Here is a 20,714-nt window from a genome sequence, read left to right as displayed (position 1 = left end):
AATTTTGGACAAGGGGTGCCAAGAAAAAAAGCCTGATACTATGATGCACTGTGGTTCAAGAAAGTTTGTGAACTTTTGCATCACACAGTCCATGTTGTTTAAGCAGCTTAGCATTAAATAACCTTCCTCCTACTATTACAGAATAGCCCATTTTCAGTACAGAATACCTCTCAATCTCCATACATAGCATACTCATAATCAACTACACATAGCCTATAAATAATCAACAATACATAGAATATACTTGGCATACCCCTAAAAAACCTGACACAGGGCAGGATTTACCAAAGGATCACGGTACATCCCGTCACCTACCGCATTGATACTAATCGCATATGTACTAACATATGTGATTAGTATCGCAAAGGACAGCTCTCCCAATAAGAGCTCTTCTTTACGATTCACTGCGGCTCCTGAATTTTTGAATCTATGACCCGGTAGTCCGTCTGCACATGCACAGACAGGTGGCGTCCGTGGGGGATGCTGGGAGAGTTCCGTGAGAGAACACTCCCACATGGCATTGCGGAAGAAGCCCCATAGGCTTCTACAGGATAACGCTAGCGAAAGCTGGCGTTACCCTGCGTGGCGGACACCCGGCTCATGAAGGTAAGTACATATGAAAATTTGGTAAAACCCCCGAAAACCGGGTTTTTTCTGCATTTTCACTTTAGTACATCCCACCCACAGCATGTGCATAGCAGATACATTGACAACTAAACATAGCATATACATACTATATACAAAACTAAACACAGAATGGACATAACACATAAATACCCAAGTATACATAGAATGTACATAGCATATACATAATTAACAGTACATAGCAACCTGCATAACATATACATAACTAGCTATATAACCAACACTATACAGAGCATATACATACCGTTATAAGCCCCCTGCCCCCCTCAAAACAGATCTACATTAACCCTCCATCCATGTATCCAGACAAGAAGACTTAGTCAATGGACCTGCAGTAATGGATCAGCTTTATTATACCCCATTCACACCGCGCAAATAACTCAATATCGCCTGACCCAGTAATTCAACCTGGGAATAAAGCAGTGTTATTCCTGGGTTGAATACTGGGTCAGTGGCAGCGTGAACGGTTTCCCGGGTCGATGTGACCCGGGACCTGTTCACTACAAAGGGAAAGGTGGCGTGGAGATGAGCTCATCTCCCAGCGCCGCCTACGCACCCCGCCTCTATGTCTCTTCTTTGTACTGTATGTTGTCTGCAGAGGCGTAACTAGGCTTTTTGGAGCAAGATGAAAAACGGCGCCCCCCCCTTCCCAAAAAAAATTAAAAATCTATGAAAGCATTATTTAAATCTTCTATAGATATATAAACTGGTTGATTGCTATAAAACAGCTTTCAGAATGGAATACAAAAAAAAAAAAAAAAAACAACTTGCTTGGGGCTTTTTTTTTTTACTATTTAAGCCAGGGATGTAAATGTACATGTTATACCACATAGTAGTACCCCATTTACATGTTACGCCACACAGCAGTAGTACCCATTATACACATCATGCCACATGGTAGTAGTATTCCATACACACATTATGCCACACATTAGGGCAGAAATACACATTATGCCACACATTAGGGCAGAAATACACATTATGCCACACATTTGGACCCTTCATCAGACAAACGTTATCACTGTGCATCTTGACATTATGATGACCCTGCGTTGCGGGATCCAACCAACAAGCTGCTCCTGCTCCCACATTGGCAGCATCCAGCTCCAGTGTTTGAAGGGACCCAGAGACAAAGAGTGGTGGAAGGGACACAGAGACAGGGTGTGATAGCAGGAACCCAGAGTGAGAGAGAGAGTGTGGCACCAGAGATCCAGAGAGAGAGAGAGAGAGAGAGAGAGAGAGGCAGCAGGAACCCAGACACAGAGAGAGTGGCAGCAGGGACCCAGATACAGAGAGAGTGGCAGCAGGGACCCAGATACAGAGAGAGTGGCAGCAGGTACCAAGACACAAAAAGTGCTAGCAGGGAGACAGAGACGGAGAGAGTGACAGCAGGGGCATAGAGACAGAAAGAGTGGCAGCAGGGACACAGAGTGACAGCAGGGACATAGCAGCATGGATACAGAGTAGCGTCAGGGACAGAGAGAGGCAGCAGTAACATACAGTAGGAACAAAGGCAGCAGGGATATAGGGACAGAGAGAAGCACCAAGGACAGAGGCACAAGGGATGTAGGGACACAGAGACAGCAGGGACGTAGAGACAGAGAGAGGCAGCAGGGACATAGGGACAGAGATAGAGAGGAAGCAGGAATGTAGAGACAGAGATATAGCGGCAGCAGGGACAGAGAGAAAAAGGGAGCAGGGATGTAGGGACAGAGGGAGCAGGGACGTAGTGACAGAAAGAGAGGGACGTAAGGACAGAAAGAGAGGCAGCAGGGATGTATGGACAGAGAGAGGCAGCAGGGATGTATGGCCGGAGAGGCAGCAGGGACATATGGACAGAGAGAGAGGCAGCAGGGACGTAGGGACAGAGAAAGAGATGCAGCAGGGATGTATGGACAGAGAGAGGCCACAGGGAAGTATGGACAGAAGCAGCAGGGATGTAGGGACAAAGAGGCAGCAGTAACATACAGTAGGAACAAAGGCAGGAGGAACATACAGTAGGGACAGAGAGAGAGAGAGAGGCAGCTATTAGTGGTGACAATGGGTGAGAGGTTGTGAGTGATAAGGGGGGGTAGCGGGTGTGGGGTGACAGGCTGTGAGTGGGGGTAGCGGAAATGGGATAACAGGCTCTGATTGGGGTCAATAGGAGTGGGGCGACAGATTGTGAGCGAGAAGGGGGTGTAGAGGGTTCGGGGTGACAGGCTGTAAGTGGGGGTAGTGGATATGGGGTGACAGGCTGTGAGTGGGGTTAGTGGGAGTGTCATGACAGGCTGTGGGATGACCAGGAACAGAGCAGAGGACATGGGTGGAAGAGGAAGAGCAGAGAAAAAATACATTAAAAAAGCCGGATAAAAAAAATATACTCACCTGAAATCTAAGGCTTCTGTGACTGGATCGCTCTCCTCTGCCAGGGACAGGCAGCTGTCAGCAGTCGCCAGACTGTGTGGTGACCTCCATTCTGTGGGTATGCAGCTTCACCGAAGTTCTTCTTCCCCTGACACAGCTTGGCACGCGGGTGATGTGAGAGAGACAGAGAGAGATAGCAGGGATATAAAGTGGCAGACAGGGACAGAGAGAGAGAGAGAGAGAGAGACAGTAGGAACAGAGAGAAAGATAGCAGGGACAGGGAGAGAGATCAGGCACAGAGAGAGACAGCAGGTACAGAGAGAGAGAGACAGCAGGGTCAGAGAGAGACAGCAGAGAGAGAGACATCAGGCATATAGAGAGAGACATCAGGGTCAGGGAGAGACAGCAGGGTCAGAGAGAGAGAGAGAGAGAGAGACAGCGGGGACAGAGCGAGAGAGACAGCAGGGACACAGAGAGTGAGAGATAGCAGGGACGGAGAGAGAAAGCAGGGTCAGAGAGAGACAGCAAGGACCAAGAGAGAGAGAAAGAGAGCAGGGTCAGAGACAGTAGGGACAGAGAGAGAGAGCACATTACCAACTTGCAGTAATGGGCCCTACACACATACTGATCCGCCGCCGAGCTGCCCGACGGCGGACACGGCCGACAGGCAACATGGTTTCTTCACTTCCCACGTCACCCGGCTCCATAGCACTGCATGCTAATATGGACAATCTCGTCCATATTGGCCTGCATGCATAAGCGACGGGGCACCAACGATTAACGAGCACGGGGCCGCGCTTCGTTAATCGTTGGTGGCTCCACACTGCACGATATGAACGAGTTGTCGTTTATTAATGAACGAGCACGTTAATATCGTGCATTTTATCTGCCAGTGTGTAGGGCCCTTAAGAAATTATGGTTCCGCTCTGCTGGTCAGTCAGTGCAGCCATGCATGGGGGATGCCGTGGAGGAGCGGGAGTCGAAACCTGGGGCAGCTTACATTCGCAGCAGTGTGAGGAGGTGGAGCCATAAGTGAGGAGAGAAAAGGGCAGTGTGCTGTGTGGTGTGACATGGCGGCTGCTGCTGCTGCACGTCAAATCAGCAAACATCCCCGGCCGAGGTCACTCACCCACACTTGTGGAGATGTCACACCTGCAGGACTGCTGCCTTCCCTCCCTCCCGCCGGGACCCGCGGCGGCACAAACTGCTGTTATGGCAGAGATGTTAAAAAAAATAAAAAATACAGACACATAGTGCAGAGCTTCCAGGATCTGGACATTCCACCCACCCGTGATGCTCCGTGGGCTACTTCCCCATCCCCACCCTTACATACTCCTATTGGCCCGGCAATGACATCGGGTGTGGCTACCCAGTTCCACACTCCTCGACTACCCCTACAGATCGGAGGCAGAGCAGTAGGAGGCTGGTTGAGCTCTTCATTCAGTAAACACCCTTGAAAGAGGGTACACTGACCTGGCCGGCTGCGCCCTCCTCTGTCAGACCTGTCATGGCACCCTGCTCGCCCCGACCTAGATACTCCTCTGGTTGTCTGTCCCTATTATTCACTTGTGTCCCCCCCCCCCCCCCCTCTCTCCCCCCTATCAGATCTCCATTTATTTACCCGGACAGATCTCTATGTACCACTGGCACTATAGCTCTGCAGGCAGCATGTCAGTCTACAAAAAAATGTCCTTCAAGCTGCAGGGCCAGTAGACATGGAGATCTGTCTGATTGGAGCAATCAGGACAGACTCCATGGCCCAAATACTCAGGTCCTGGCTGCTTCCTCCCTCCCTGTAGACAGGCCAGCATCACATCACACTGGTGGCCCAGGAGCACAGTGCAGAACGAGGTCAGAGTAGACTTATACTACTCACCTCTCCTGCTGAACACCGTGGCCGCACTCACTGTCTCATCCCTTTCCCCTGAGGTCTGCGCTAATGACGTGCGGCGCACGGACCTCCTCTTCCTGTCAGCTGGGGTGGTGGGGGCCAAGCCTATTCTCCCATCGGCTGACGGCCGCGGCCCCCATACACTGTGTAAGCCAGGTCACCTGGGTGTGATGGGGGCGGAGCCTGCTCTCCCAGCGGCCGGTGGCCGCGTCATACTGATTTTACTGAGCACAGAGTCAGTGGGTGAAGCGCGGGGGCGGGGCCACGTAAGACAGTCGGCCCCGCACACCAATCGGCCCCCCGGGATTCACCCCGGCAAGGTCAGTGGCCAATCCGGCCCTGTTCATGTGCTTAACTTGGTGGCTCAGTTACAATACTCCTCATTAAATAACACGTTTCAATATACTGCCATACCCCATAGTCAAACCCATAACTTTTTGCATTCCAATCAAACATCCTACTCATTGATCTGTTTGATCCTGGATAAAAGCTATAAGATTTCTGACTATATGAAGCTACTGGCACTTTGTAAAAAAAAATAATCAGCATTGCAATTGAGCAGATCTACAGTCACACATCCAACTCCTTGCAGTCACACACTACATAGATCTGCTCAGCTTCAATGCCGATAATTTTTTCACAGAGTACAAAGTAAGCTTCAAATAGTTAGAATTCTCTAGGTAAAGGCCCATACACATGGTGAGATTCTGGCTATGCCCGATTCTCACTATGCGACAGGGGCCAGTTTGGCACATAGTATCGCAAGCACACTCATTATGTGCTTGCGATACTGACTATGTGCGATTTTGGCTAAGTGTCAATTTTGACTATCTCTTCTATAGAGATAGTCAAAATTGACTTGCCTGCACAGTCTATCTATTCTTGTGATGACGACCGCGCATCGACATGGAATCGGGATCGCAAGGTGACTTTCACCTTGCGATCTGCACTAACTTTTCTTACGATTTTGACTATATAGTCAAAATCGTAAGAAAAAATCTCACCGTGTGTACACACCATTAGTCTCTAGCTTTCTATGTAAGGGCAGATACAGTAGCTCAATGATTAGAGTGTCTGACTGAAATGCCACAGGCAATGGGTTTGAATCCCGGGTATGTCAGCATTTTGAAATGTAATAAAGGACAGTGTGACTGAATACCAAAGAGCTCTCAAGTTAAGTTGAATGATGTATAGGTATTAGCGACGGAAAGGGTGGAGGAAGAAGACAATGGCGGTCAGTAGATGCTGGGCTTCAAAAAGGGTGGAAGCTACAAGTGAAAGTAATTAAAATAGATAATTGACAAGTGTCACCAACAGCGCCCCCTACCCTGCAGCTCTATGTGCTGTGACACACTTCTCACATAGCTAGCCCATCTAATACTAATATTATACCTTAAACCAGAGGTTCTCAAACGCGGTCCTCAAGGCACCCCAACGGTCCAGGTTTTAAGTTTATCCATGCTTGGCCACACGTGACTTCATTAACACCTCAGTCAATTTGATTCAATCATCTGTGCTGGATATTCTTAAAACCTGGTCCGTTGGGGTGACTTGAGGACCATGTTTAAGTACCTCTGCCTTAACCTTATAGTAATTTTAACACTGTTTAAAGTAAAATTAGAATTTGCAGAACTTCTTTATATACAAAATTTGAAGTTTCTTTGAAAGGAGAGTATACATAAATATTTGTATCTGTTCCTACTCTAGAGCATCCTACATACAAATGACCATGGGAAAAGCAGTCCTTTTGTAGTTGAAGTCCAACAACTTAAAGGGACAAATTTGTTAACTTTTTTTTTACTAAAATAATGTGAAAAAGGGTGTTTTTACACCCTATTTACATTATTTTAGTATCACCTGAATGTATTAAAGGGCTTTTGGAGCAGTTTTCATGAAAAACTGCTCCAACCCCTTTAATTAATTTTTTTTTTTTTTTGTAAGATCACATTTCCCATACTTATAATGGGAAATGCTATCTGACCAGATTTACTAAAAAAAATATATAAATGTAAAAAACCTGCAGTGAGCCCTGTGATAATAACATCAGACTTTGTACTTCTGCACAGCTTTCTCTGCCTCTAGGCAGGAGCTCCGATCAACGATCCCCAGGTGTTGATGAGTATGATCACCGGCAAGGGAGAGGGGGGGTGTAGTTACGACGTTTGGGGTTGTCGATCTGGCAGTGTTAGCTGTGATGTCAGTGGTGTCAGCACAACACATAGGGCTTAATTCAGACCTGATCGCTGGGCAGCGATTTATGCTGTCCTGCGATCAGATAGTCGCTGCCTACAGGGGGAGGGTATTTGAGTTGTGCAAGTGTGCGAACGAATGTGTAGCAGAGCTGCACAAACTGATTTTGTGTGGTCTCTGCGCTGCCCAGGTCTTACTCAGCCGCTGCGATCACTTCAGCCTGTCTGGGACTAGAATTGACGCCAGACACCCTCCCTGAAAACACTTGGACACGCTTGCGTTTTTCCAGACACTCCCAGAAATGGTCAGTTGCCACCCAGAAACGCCCTCTACCTGTCTATCTCCTTGCGTTCGCCCATGCGATCACTTTTTTCGCATCATCCCGTTGCTATGCACCGATGCCTGGTGCAGGCGTCTGACGTGCCTGCGCATTGTGGTGCATACGCATGCGCAGTTCGGACCTGATCACAGGCTGTGAGAAAAAGCAGCCTAGTGATCAGCTCGGAATTACCCCCATAGTCTGGGTATTTTTTGTGAAAAATACCCCGATAATGCTGCAGAGTGGCATTGCAGGGACAGAGCTTGCTCGCAAGCTTTGACCCTGCATGCGATAATTGATACATCTGTGGTATGTAATCAATTATTGTAGTGCGGAATGGATCGATTTTATCACATCCCATCCGCATCCTCAGATGCAGATGGAGATAAGTCGCCCCCTAATGGGCCCTACACACTGGGCGATAATACTGAAAGATATGAACGATCTCGTTCATTAATGAACAAGATATCGTTCATATTTTTCAGTGTAGAGGCACCAGCGATGAACGATGTGCGGCCCCGCGCTCGTTCATCGCTTGTGCATGCAGGCCAATGTGGACCATCTCGTCCATATTTGCCTGCACTGCTATGGAGCCGGGTGACTGGGGGAGTGAAGAAACTTCACTCCCCCCATCACTGCCCCCCTGCCGCCGGGTCGCACATCGTCCGTATCCGCCGTCGGGCAGCTCGGCAGCGGATCGCAAAGTGTGTAGGGCCCATAACAGGGCTGGATTAAGCCTTGGGGGCTTGGGGCACTTAAGACAGGGGGCCTGTGGGAAGGGGGCAGGGGTGTATATTAAATTGTGCATACCTCCTAACATGACCCATTCCAGGAGGGATAAACTGTGCAGTACCTGGACTTTCCTCTTAGTGTATGATCGGCCTCACCTGTGTTGAACTATTTATTTGCTAAGAAAGGTACTTCAACACAGGTGATGGCAATTATAAATTAAGCGTAAAGTCCTGGTAGACAGCATTTGTCACTACTGGAATGGGTCATAATTGAAGGTGTGGATTGTTTATATTACATTTAAACCAATGGTGTATATTAGATTTAAACTAATAGTTTAATAATGCCTGGGTACTCTTTTTAGCTCCACCTAATTGAGAGACAACTATTTTATAGTTATTTTATTTCTTGTAGTAGAACAAAGACAACTAAAATAATCTTAAAATACTGTACACAGAAAATAAAACCTATAATTTATCTTGTCACATGCAAGAATAGCAGCAGCCTCTGTACTACTTACACACTGGGACAGGACTCAGGAGGACTCTGTGTATGTATCTCACTGTAGGCTTGAATGCTCTCATTAGATAACAGGTCACACAAGACCCATACACCCAGGCAAGGAGGAGAAGAAGTTGGGCTCCCTGGGTCACTTACAGTTTTCTCCCCCTCATATTTCTCCTCTGGCTGGGATGCTCCATCGCAGGGACAAAACTAGGATTTTCGTCACCCGGGGCAAGACAGCAATTTTTCACCCCCCAACAAAAAAAAAACAACACAAAAAAACAACCATGTCAGACTAAAATAATCAGATCATCAAAAATTTTGAAAAAAGGGGATACTATTGGACAATATTCCCCTATGTGCCTCAAATGCCCTACCACATGCCCCACCAGCGTGTTTAACTACATGCTCCTCTGTGTGTCCCCATACACTGCACTATATCATAACACTGCATCACTGCACTACATTCCCCTATCCATTGCACTATATCACTATACTACATCCCCTACACGCTGAACTACATCACTACTCTACATGCCCCTATACACCACACTACATCACTACACTATATCCCCTTATATGCTACACCACATCAGTGCACTACATGCCCCTATATCACAGGTTCTCAAACTCGGTCCTCAGGACCCCACACAGTGCATGTTTTCCAGGTCTCCTCACAGAATCACAAGTGAAATATTTAGCTCCATCCGTGTATGTTTTAAATGTGTCAGTGAGTAATGAGTAGACCTGTGCACCTGCTGGGTGACCTGCAAAACGTGAACTGTGTGGGGTCCTGAGGACCGAGTTTGAGAACCACTGATCTATATACTGCAATACATTACTACACTACATACCCTATATGGTACACTACATCCCCTATAAGCTACACCAAATCCCCCCATCTGGGATGCAAAGTGGAGGGTGATACTGCTAACTGGGAGCACAGTGCTGATAATAAAGTCTCTCTTTAAATTCACCACAAAGCTGCTGTAGTGATACTCTGTGAGAGTTGGAGGTTGTACATGCTATGATCCCGGCTGCCTCCCTATCACCAACCGATAACAAGCTGCCGGCTACACACCACTGAGAGGACACGCTGCCCCAGGCTTTTGCCTGTTAACAGTCACCGATGTTACAGAAAGCAAAGGCTCACTTTGCTCATACCACCCAACATGACCCTCTCCAGGAGGGGCAGAATGCTCTGCTTCTGGACTTCCCTCTTACTGTATGATTGCCATCACCTGTAGTGAAACACCTTTCTTATCCATTACTTGTTCAACACAGGTGCCGGCAATCATAAATCATAAAAATGTCGGGAGGTATGCTTTGCTACCTATCCACTTGCACTTGATATGTGTGTGTGTGGGGTGAATAGGGGTATAAGTGACCAATGATGCCACACTATTGATGAGAATTTAAAAAATGAATCTAAAAGGATCAGGTGCCCAGTATAAACTGAATAATAATTTATTTATGACAGCAATTATAATGATTAAAAATACTTAAAAAATATATTTAAATCGTTTTTGAAAGCTAAATATAAATCACAATATAATCACAGTAGAAGACAAGTAGGAGATATATCTTATCTTAGCATAGGAGGTCAGTGAGGGAAGCCCAATGTGTTTTGTCCTTAAGACTTCATCAAGCGGTGAAGTCATACTTGCCTACCTGACCCTCTTCATGAGGGAGAAAATGTTCTGTTCCTGGACTTTCCTGGTAATGTATGATTGCCATCACCTGTGGTGAGCTAGTTAATTGATAAGAAAGGTGTTTCACCACAGGTGATGGCAATCATACATTACCAGGAAAGTCCAGGAACAGAGCATTTTCTCCCTCATGGAGAGGGTCAGGTAGGCAAGTATGGGTGAAGTTGATGAAGTCTTAAGGATATAAGTCTTAAGGATACGGTCCCCTCTCCTCTTACTTTCATTTATATAACAATAATTCCATAATAATAATAATAATAATAATAATAATAATATTATGATGTACCTCCCAAACAGATAACTGTGAATACCAGCATATATACATAAAATGTTGCATCTTATTTTATGTTCATATGCTGATTTGCACAGTTTGCTTACAAATATCAGACTGGTGCAGGATATTTCTCTATTCTGGGGAGAGGCAGGGAAATCAGGGATGTGGTCAATTTACCTAAAATCAAAATACCGACAGTCAAAATACAGACATCCAATGACCGACAGTCAAAATCCCAACAAGGTCAAAATTCCGACATGGTCAAAATACCGACATTTAAAATATGGACAAGGTCAAAATACCGACATTTAAAATGTTGACAGGTCAAAAAGTAGACATGAGTTTTTCATTATTTTTTCATTGAAACCGACTTGTTCATACATTACCATCCCAGTGGACCTGGAGGGGAAATATAATAGTGTGTCGAGTGCCGTGAGGCACTGTGCCCGAAGCATGGCGAGCGCACGCGGTACACTGTTACGGTGTCCATGTTGACCTATGTCGACATACACACCAAAAAACAAATGAGAAACTTTTTGACCTGTTGACATTTTAAATGTCGGTATTTTGACCTTGTCAGTATTTTGACCATCGATCAATTGTTGTCGGGATTTTGACTGTCGGGATTTTGATTGTAGGTATTTCATACTAAACCACACACAGAGAGGAAGCAGGGTAACATACACAGTGTGGACTTTGAAGGGGAAGAGCTAACCTTTTTATTAGCTGTAAAAATCTCTGTGGGTGAGACTCACACTAACAGCCTTCTGCGCCCGCTTGGTCATTTTTTTTCCTCTCAGGGCGGCTTCTCTCCTCCCTCCTCACAGGAAACGTGATCTAACATCATTTCTGAAGAAAGGGTGGGCCGTCTGTTGCAGTGACGTGAGGCAGAGCCTTTCCTGTCATACTAACATTTGTGCCAGAGTTTTGACTGTATAAAGTATATGAAAAATTAGAGATGAGCTGGTTCAGTTTTCTGAGAACCGAACCCCCCCGAACTTCACTACCTGAGCTCGGATCATCCCGCTGTCGGATTCTCGCTGGTTTTGGATTCCATATAAGGAGCCGCGTGTCGCCGCCATTTTCACTCCGGCATTGGAGAGTGTAGTGAGAGGATGTGTCTCCATCCTCAGTGTCAGGGCAAGTGTGGTGACAATTCCAGTGCTGTCTAGTGCTGCTCAGTCCAGTGGGGGTGTCTTGTGCTGCATCTGTCCAGTCACAGTGGTGGTGTCCTCTGCTGCCATATGTCCAGTGCTGCTGTATAAGTCCAGTCCAGTGGTGCTGTGTTGTGCTGCATCAGTACAGTGGTGGTGTCTTGTGCTGCATCAGTCCAGTCACAGTAGTGATGTCCTCTGCTGCCATATGTCCAGTGCTGCTGTATAAGTCCAGTCCAGTGGTGCTGTGATGTGCTGCATCAGTTCAGTGGTAGTGTATTGTGCTGCATCAGTCCAGTCACAGTGGTGGTGTCCTCTGCTCTGCTGCCATATGTCCAGTGCTACTGTATAAGTCCAGTCCATTGCAGTGGTGCTGTGTTGTCCTGCATCAGTCCAGTGGTGGTGTCCCTGTGCTGCTGTATATGTCCAGTGATACTGCCGTATATGTCCAGTGATACTGCCGTATATGTCCAGTGATACTGCCGTATAAGTCCAATGTTACTGCCCTATAAATGGTACTGGTGTATGAATCCTGGCCAGTGATACTGCCGTATAAGTCCAGTGATACTGCCGTATATGTCCAGTGGTACTGCCATATAATTCCAGTGATACTGCCGTATATGTCCAGTGGTACTGTCATATAAATCCAGTGGAATTGGCATTTAAATCCAGTCCAGTGATACTGCCGTATATGTCCAGTGGTACTGCTGTATAAATCCAGTGGTACTGGCATATAAATCCAGTCCAGTGATACTGCCATATAAGTCCAGTGATACTGCCGTATATGTCCAGTGGTACTGCCGTATAAATGCAGTGATACTGCCGTATATGTTCAGTGGTACTGCCATATAAATCCAGTGGTACTGCCGTATAAATCCATCCAGTGATACTGCCGTATATGTCCAGCGATACTGCCGTATATGTCCAGTGGCACTGTCGTATAAATCCAGTGGTACTGCCGTATAAATCCAGTCCAGTGATACTGCCATATATGTCCAGTGATACTGCCATATATGTCCAGTGGTACTGCCGTATAAATCCAGTCCAGAGATACTGCCGTATATGCCCAGTGGTACTGCCACATAATTCCAGTGATACTGCCGTATATGTCCAGTGGTACTGCCGTATAAATCCAGTGGTACTGCCGTATAAATCCAGTCCAGTGATACTGCCATATATGTCCAGTGATACTGCCGTATAAACCCAGTCCAGTGATACTGCCGTATAAGTCCAGTGATACTGCCATATAATTCCAGTGGTATTGACATATAAGTCCAGTGGTACTGCTGTACAAATCCAGTCCAGTGGTGCTGCCGTAGAAGTCCAGTGGTACTGCCGTATAATTCCAGTGGTACTGCCATATAATTCCAGTGATACTGTCGTATAATTCCAGTGATACTGCTGTATAAATCCAGTCCAGTGGTACTGCCGTATAATTCCAGTGATACTGCCGTAGAAATCCAGTCCAGTGGTACTGCCATATAAGTCCAGTGGAACTGCTGTATAATTCCAGTGATACTGCCATATAAATCCAGTGGAACTGCTGTATAATTCCAGTGATACTGCCGTATAATTCCAGTGATACTGCTGTATATGTCCAGTGGTATTGCCGTATAAATCCAGTGGTACTGGCGTATAAATCCAGTCCAGTGATACTGCCGTATAAGTCCAGTGATACTGCTGTATAAATCCAGTGATACTGCCGTATATGTCCAGTGGTACTGCCGGATAAATCCAGTGGTACTTGCGTATAAATCCAGTCCAGTGGTACTGCCGTATAAGTCCAGTCCAGTGGTGCTGCCATATAAGTTCAGTGGTGCTGTCCTGTGCTGTATATTATTTACTCCAAATAAAGGGGTTATTACTATTTAATCCAAATAATTTGTACAGGGTTTGCCCTGTGTGGTGTACAGGTACGCTCTCCTTTGCTGCATTTTGTTATATAACGCCAGAAAAATAATGGAGGACAAACATTTGGAGGATAAAATAGGGAAAGATCAAGAACCATTTCCTCCTACTGCTGCTTCTGCCACTGCTGTTGTTGCTGCTGGAAGTCGATCGTCATCCCAGAGGGGAAGTCGGAAGACCAATTGTACTACTTCAACTAAGCAAATGACTGTCCAACAGTCCTTTGCGAGGAAGATGAAATATGACAGCAGTCATCCTGTTGCAAAGCGGATAACTGAGGCCTTAACAGCTATGTTGGTGTTAGACGTGCATCCAGTATCCGCCATTAGTGCAGTGGGACTGCAGTGCCAACCCTAGATGGGCCAGGTATTTGTGTCGCATATTTGTGTTGCTTGGCTTAGTCATACAGCTACCTCATTGCACCTCTTTAACTTCTTTGCATGATGTGCTGTTTGGGGACTAGTTTTTTTAAGTGACATCTTGTCTGCCACTGCAGTGCCACTCCTAGATGGGCCAGGTGTTTGTGCTGCCCACTTGTGTCGCTTAGCTTAGTTATACCTCAGTGCAACCTTTTGGCCTAAAAACAATATTGTGAGGAGTGAGGTGGTCAGAATAGACTGGAAATGAGCGGAAATGAATGTTATTGAGGTTAATAATACTGTAGAATCAAAATTACCCCCAAATTCTGTGATTTTAACTGTTTTTATGTTTTTTCAAAACTCATCCAGATCCAAAACCAAAAACAAAGCATGAAAGGGTGGTTTTGGCAAAACCAATCCAGATCCAAAACACGAGCATGGAACCAAAACCAAAACATCACTATGAAAAATACAAAGAATATGTTTGCAATATCTTCTTTGCATTATTCTAATAATTTTTATAGCCAAAACTCTGGAGTAAATAGTCTATGGCAGGGGAGGCAGTGCCTCACCTGTCTATCTTTTCCGCACATCTCTGATCAAAACTCACCAAATTTCCAGGAGTTTATACTGCTGCACCTGTGTATAATGCCCAGATGTACCCTTTGGCTCATATATTGTGTGTAAATCTGGTGCTCTGGTGCTAGTCAGTGCCTCTTGAGCCATTTAGCTCACCACACGTCCCTGGTCTGTTGATATGGGCACCGGTGGGTGCTGCAGGTAATGGTAAACCTGGCCAAAACCCAGCCTCCTCTCCTCCTTCAGCAGCCGTGACTGGATGAGGTAGGCAGTGCAGACAAGTGGGGCGGACTCGGATGCAGTGTGAGGGCGGATGTGGGCGGACGGAGGCGGACTCGGTTATCTCCTCCCCAAAAAGGGTCCGCATGTGGCCCGTAGCCCGCGAGTTTGACACCCCTGGTCTAAGGTAACTGACTGGACAGTTCCTGAAGGAATGACCTGAGTGAGGTGACAGGCTCCTGCTCTGGTGAAATTGTAGCTGTAACAGAGATATGTGAAGGAGAGGGCTAGTGACCCCCAGTAGGAGAATCAGAGGAATGTGCTGAAGAGGCTGCCATAGTGTGGGCAAGTCTGAGGTAACAGTGAACACAGAGGATGCATGGTGCATCATGCACCTGCACTGCAAGATGGGGATGCTGCCAGTAATGAGGCAGAGAGAGAGTAGGCACTTTAGAAGGACTGAACTTGATGGAGATTGGTGGAGAAAGTGGGGAACTATAAAGGGGAACAGATACAGTCATGAAGTTTGTGTCTCCCTCAGCACTTTACACTCACAGCATAGGCCAAGATTTATCAAGCCTTGGAGAGTGATAAATAGGACGGTGATAAAGTATCAACCAATCAGCTCCAAACTGTCATTTTTCAAACACAGCCTGTAACATGGAAGTTAGGAGCTGATTGGTTGGTACTTCACCACAGTGCTATTTATCACTCTCCCAGGCTTGATAAATGGGGGCCAAAGTCTGCAAACTAGAGACTAGTCAGAGGGATTTGAGCCCCATGACATACTGCACACCTTCACCTTACTATGCAACTGCCTTTCCTATGAGTTAAGGGAATATTAGGGTCAGATGTACCACGCTTTGGAGAGGGATAAAGTGGGGAGAGATAAACTACCAACCAATCAGCTTCTGTCATTTTTCAAACATAGCCTGTAATGGGATGTAGTTAATATCCCAGCAGTCACCATCCTGACAGTCAGGGTGTGAGTGATAAGCTAAAGCTAAAGTCTATGCACCACTGAAATTCGCCACCAGGGAAAGTAGGGCTACAATATATGTATAAAAGTTAGAGGTCCTATCTTGTAGTGTCCCTATGCTAGAACATTCTTCTACAATTTTTTAGAATATTATTGTGGCATCCCTTGTGACAAATTGGCAAATTTCTTGTACTCACATAAATTATGGTGTGTCATATGCAAGCTAGAATTGTAAATAACGTTTCATGCTTTCTCCAGTAATTCAGCACTTCAAAATGGAGAAACGTTCCTTTCAAATGAAATAGGTTACTTTTCTCAAATTGTTATCTGTTTGTGTAATTCGGGAGGAACACAGATCATGTACGGACAGGGAAAATGGCTCTGGCACATTACTCTGCAATTCACGGACACGTGGCCACAACTCACGGGGGCATGGTCACAGCTCACAGGGGGTATGCCACGAGTCACAAAGCCTGGCAGCAAGCCTGTGTCTCTCCTTATGCCGGGCAGCCAAGTAAAGCGCCAGGAGGCTGCGCTCGCTGCTTGGCCAGATCTGGTCTCTCGGTGTGGCTGGACCGCACCATCAGGCCATCGGCCCTTTTGGCATTTGGATGAAAGCACTAAAGAATAAACCAAATAGAGGACACAAATGCGCTAGACATATATTACTTATGGGTGTGGATTATGCATGTCTACCATTAGTGGTTGACCTATTGACTGTAGACCTTTTTATTGTAGATCTATAGACTGGATACCTTTACTGATACCTTTTGCATTTACTCTGGTAACACTAACAGACACATACACAAACATATAACGTAATAGCTATTGTGGCACTAACTTGTATAGGCTTTCGCATGCTAGTATTTGGAAGTTCCCCATCTAGAAATCTGGTGTTTGCCCCTGGTATGGGGGACACACTACAACAGGCTGTATAATGTAGCAGAGAAATAAAAAACAAGCATTGCAGTAGTGAAATTACTGGCACACTGCTTGATAAATACCCTGTGCAGTTCCAAGAGCAACTTTAACCAGTTGCCTGGCGTGGCCGCATCAGATGCAACCGCGCCAGACTGGGCTTTCTCGGATGATGAAAAATCAAGGTGTTTATATCTCTGCTTAATTTAACAACAAGTCATAGGTTGTGCATTTGTTACATTAACAATTTGTTTCCTCCTAAACTATCCTGTCACTTTTGAGATACCAACAGTTTTGATATTAGAGTGCTTCTAAATGTTTATGCTTTATTTAACACAAGTTTAAAATGGCATTTAAAGCAGCAGTGCCTTTAAACCGTCACAAGGTGGCACTGCAGTTTCTGATTTCTTCTATCTGCAACAGTACCCAGATCTCACTATTGCAACTGTACCAAGGCATGACTATTCAAATTTACCTGATGACTTTAGACCTACTGTATAGCATATTATAGTATAGCAATTATTTTAGTACAATATATAGATACACTTTCAAAATCATTCAGTAACAGCACTATTCAACCCAGGAGTTGTGGTCCATCATAATCTATTATGTTTATATATAAACTAGTTAAATCAAGATATTTGTTATTTAAGATATCTTGTTATTTAATAGCCACACCCCATATACAGGTACAGTATGTGCCTCACTACACAGCACACCATCTATGTTAATCCCATACGTTCCTGGCTGGATCAGCTGCATCTGTTATATGCCTACATTGTGTACCTGTTTACATACCAGCATTCATCCTGTGTTACCCTGCATCCGGTGTTCTGTCTGATCAATAAACCAAAACTTAGTTATTAGTCGTGTGGATTGACCTTCATCACACATTACTGCCACCTGTACCATCATCTATAGGTTCTGCCAATGATGTGTGTATGTATAATAAATATATTTATTGTGGGGGTTGTCTCTCACCTGAAATGCCAACAAAAAAAATACCAATACGCATGTGAGTCAACAAATTGGTTTGGATTGTACCCAGTGGGAGGCGGCATAGCGTTTGCACGGCTGCTAAAAACTGCTAGCGAGCGAACAACTCGGAATGACCACCCTAGTCACTATGTACTTCACTGAACTCCACTGTGGGTAGTGACAGCCCACAGTGGAGTTCAGTGCAGTACTACTGTTCTATATAGCATTTGGTTGTTTCTCTTACACTGAACTCCAAATGCCTGTGAGAAGAGATTAAGCAAATATGCTATCAGACAATAAAAAGAGAAGCTGATTTATCAAAGGGACATGGATGGTAGAGTCAGTGCATACTATCCACAAGTAGATTGCAACTGTATTGTGTGCTAGTAACCCAGGCAATTATTCCTGTAATGTACACTAGTCCCAGTGTAATTGCTCTGTTCAGAAAACTAGTTACCAGGCAGTGCGTTATCTATTACATGCCAGCCATCATGTGTGATGTGTAACAGTGTGCTGTATGCTAGGTAATAGCTCTATACTGTTCACAAGCCACCAGGGAATATGTCCTGGCCTGTATACTAGCTATCAGAGAGTCACTGATCTGGCATCCTGCATGGAATGATGGACTGTACTATTGTGTTAGGTGGGGAAGCTGTGCTGTATATTATTAGGGGGTCATTGTCCTGGTAAAATCTGAAGGGTCACTATTACAGTAGGTTTAATTTGTGGGAACGTTGCTGGCTCTGATTAACAGTAGTGGTTTGTTCAGTGTCAGGGTGTTTCACATTTCCAAAAAAATGAGTGCCAGCAAAGCTTGTCCTACAGACGTGATTGTATTTCATTACTGAATAAAAACAAATGAAATTGGGCTTTTACAAAATTAACAGCCAATTAAGAACTTAAACCTCTAAGAGGTACCAATGTCTGATCTTTTGAATCCTGTCTTTTCAGGTAATCTCCTGGGTTCTCTTTATTGGAGCGCTCAGTTATGTGAAAGTAATGATTGGAGTGATTCTACGCAGCCAAAGTCATAGCTCCCTTGTGTGGTGTGGTGCAGTAGTGCAGTTTGGATCTATGATTGGGGCCCTCGTCATGTTTCCATTAGTCAATGTGTATGGATACTTCAAATCAGCTGATCTTTGCAATATGAACTGCCCTAGCTAAGTTTCAACACAAAGGATCAAAAGACTACATACAGTGTACATAGTTACCGCTTACACAAGAAGATTCAAATCTAGAAAGAACAAACAAAAACGAAGTTGAAACAGTTGTGTTCATGGAGATCTCCCAATTGATATTCAGGTTTTTCAAATATATCTGCTGTAGATTTCTACTGACAAAAATATAATTTGAGCTTGAAAAGATGGTCTGAGCTGTTATACCCATTCCTTCCATTTTCACTACTACCCCTTTTAGACCTCCTGAGGCGGATCGCACCTGGGAGCCTTGTCAAAGTCGAAAAATATTGCAGTACACACATCACGTACAAACTACACACAGATGGCCTCCCTGTGCGCGTATTTGCTCTGCTGTGCGTGCACATATTCGCAATTTGCGTATGGTCGCTCCCGCGGTCCTGCGCATTAGCGCGTGGTATGGGTATTTATGGTAGAGTTTGTGAACGCATGGAAGGCTATCAAAACACATTACATATTTAATCCAAATAGTGCACTTTTACACATAGCCTCCCTGCACCACAGCAGCAAGTTACAACAGTTTAAATGGTTTCAGAACAAAGGGATTCACCTTTACAGAATAGGAGGGGACAGAACAAGGTTATAAGGTGGTGTTTGGTATCCAGCTGAAGGGTATTTTAAGGGTAACATTCCGATGTTGGTTTGAGAAAGATCGCATGTTCCTGCGGATAGTTATGTGCAGGAGTAGAATATAGATATAAACTGTATTTACTGTACATTATGTATGCGGCGGGAATCCAGAGGAGACCACCCACAAGAGCAGTGAAAATAGACATCGCCCACCTATTCAAACAGACCTATGACCTCTCCTGTACTGTAAATGACCATCCCTGTGTCCAATGGACAAAGAGATTACAGTACCCATTGTGTTATGTTTTGGATGAAGTGAATAAAGAGAGCCTGCAGCAGGCCTGGTCAGACACAAGACTCACCAAGTTATCTATCAGATGACCGAGGACCGGCCGGGTTGCGCAAGCTTGTCCACTCACGTATGTACCATTGAATGTAGCCATTTACTCTGTTATATTGTATTGTATTATTTGTATTGTAACCCCCTTTCAGCAATAATACCCTGTGGTGTCGGAACCCAGCGGTTTAATTACAATCTGGTGTCGTATCTTCATTGCCCTGCTGAGGTTTAAAGTGTATTATCATTGCATTGCATTGCTGTATAAGGTTTAAAGTGTATTATTGCATTGCTGTAGAAGGTTTAAGGTGTATCTCTGGGTGTGTACGCGCTGTGAGTACTTTGTACCGTCAGCGCGGTGTTTGTACGCTAAATCCGTACACAGCATGGGACTTTGTACGCTAATAGCGTGCAAAGTACGTAGAGTGTGTATTAAGTACAGCGGCCGCAGCGGCTCCATGGTAAAATGTATTAAGGTGTGTTTAAGGTATAGCTTTCATTCCTGCATATAAAACGGCATTGTCAGCCTGACACTGGTGCGACCCACCTCAGGCCCCTCGCCGCTGCTGTTCCTAACTCAGCATATTGCCGGGTTGGTGATGTCAGCAGGGATGTGGCGGGGGCGGCGCTTAGAGATCAGATGATCTCCAAGCGTCGCCCGTCCACACAGAGTGATCGGAAAATGTGTTGATGCGACCCGGCTTCCAGTTCACACAGCACAGCGAGTCGGGTTGAACACGTGCTACCTGAGTTTGAATACCGGGTCACTCAACACGGATTATTCCAAATGGGCCCTTTCATACCGCACAGCAACACGGGTTATGGGGTATAGTCAATTGGTGTCGAGTCCCTTATTTTGACGGAAAACGGCCCATTTCCGAAATAAAAAACCTGTCGAATTGCATTCGAC

The 20,714-nt window shown here is 45.4% G+C and overlaps 1 protein-coding gene across 1 annotated transcript in view; it reads left to right on the top strand.

Moving 5' to 3' along the window:
* Nucleotides 1-20,002, top strand: part of SLC52A3 (solute carrier family 52 member 3) — a 58,417-nt gene extending 38,415 nt beyond the window's left edge. Inside the window, exon 3 of the mRNA XM_063959121.1 lies at nt 18,653-20,002. Coding sequence (XP_063815191.1) covers nt 18,653-18,865 — 213 coding nt within the window. The 3' untranslated portion in view covers nt 18,866-20,002. The remainder of the gene's footprint in view (nt 1-18,652) is intronic.
* Nucleotides 20,003-20,714: the final 712 nt, after the last annotated feature.

Source organism: Pseudophryne corroboree, chromosome 3 (assembly GCF_028390025.1).
Source record: "Pseudophryne corroboree isolate aPseCor3 chromosome 3, aPseCor3.hap2, whole genome shotgun sequence".
NCBI lineage: Eukaryota > Metazoa > Chordata > Amphibia > Anura > Myobatrachidae > Pseudophryne > Pseudophryne corroboree.
The sequence above is the reverse complement of the archived record's forward strand: the minus strand, read 5'-3'. Positions and strand labels throughout refer to the sequence as shown.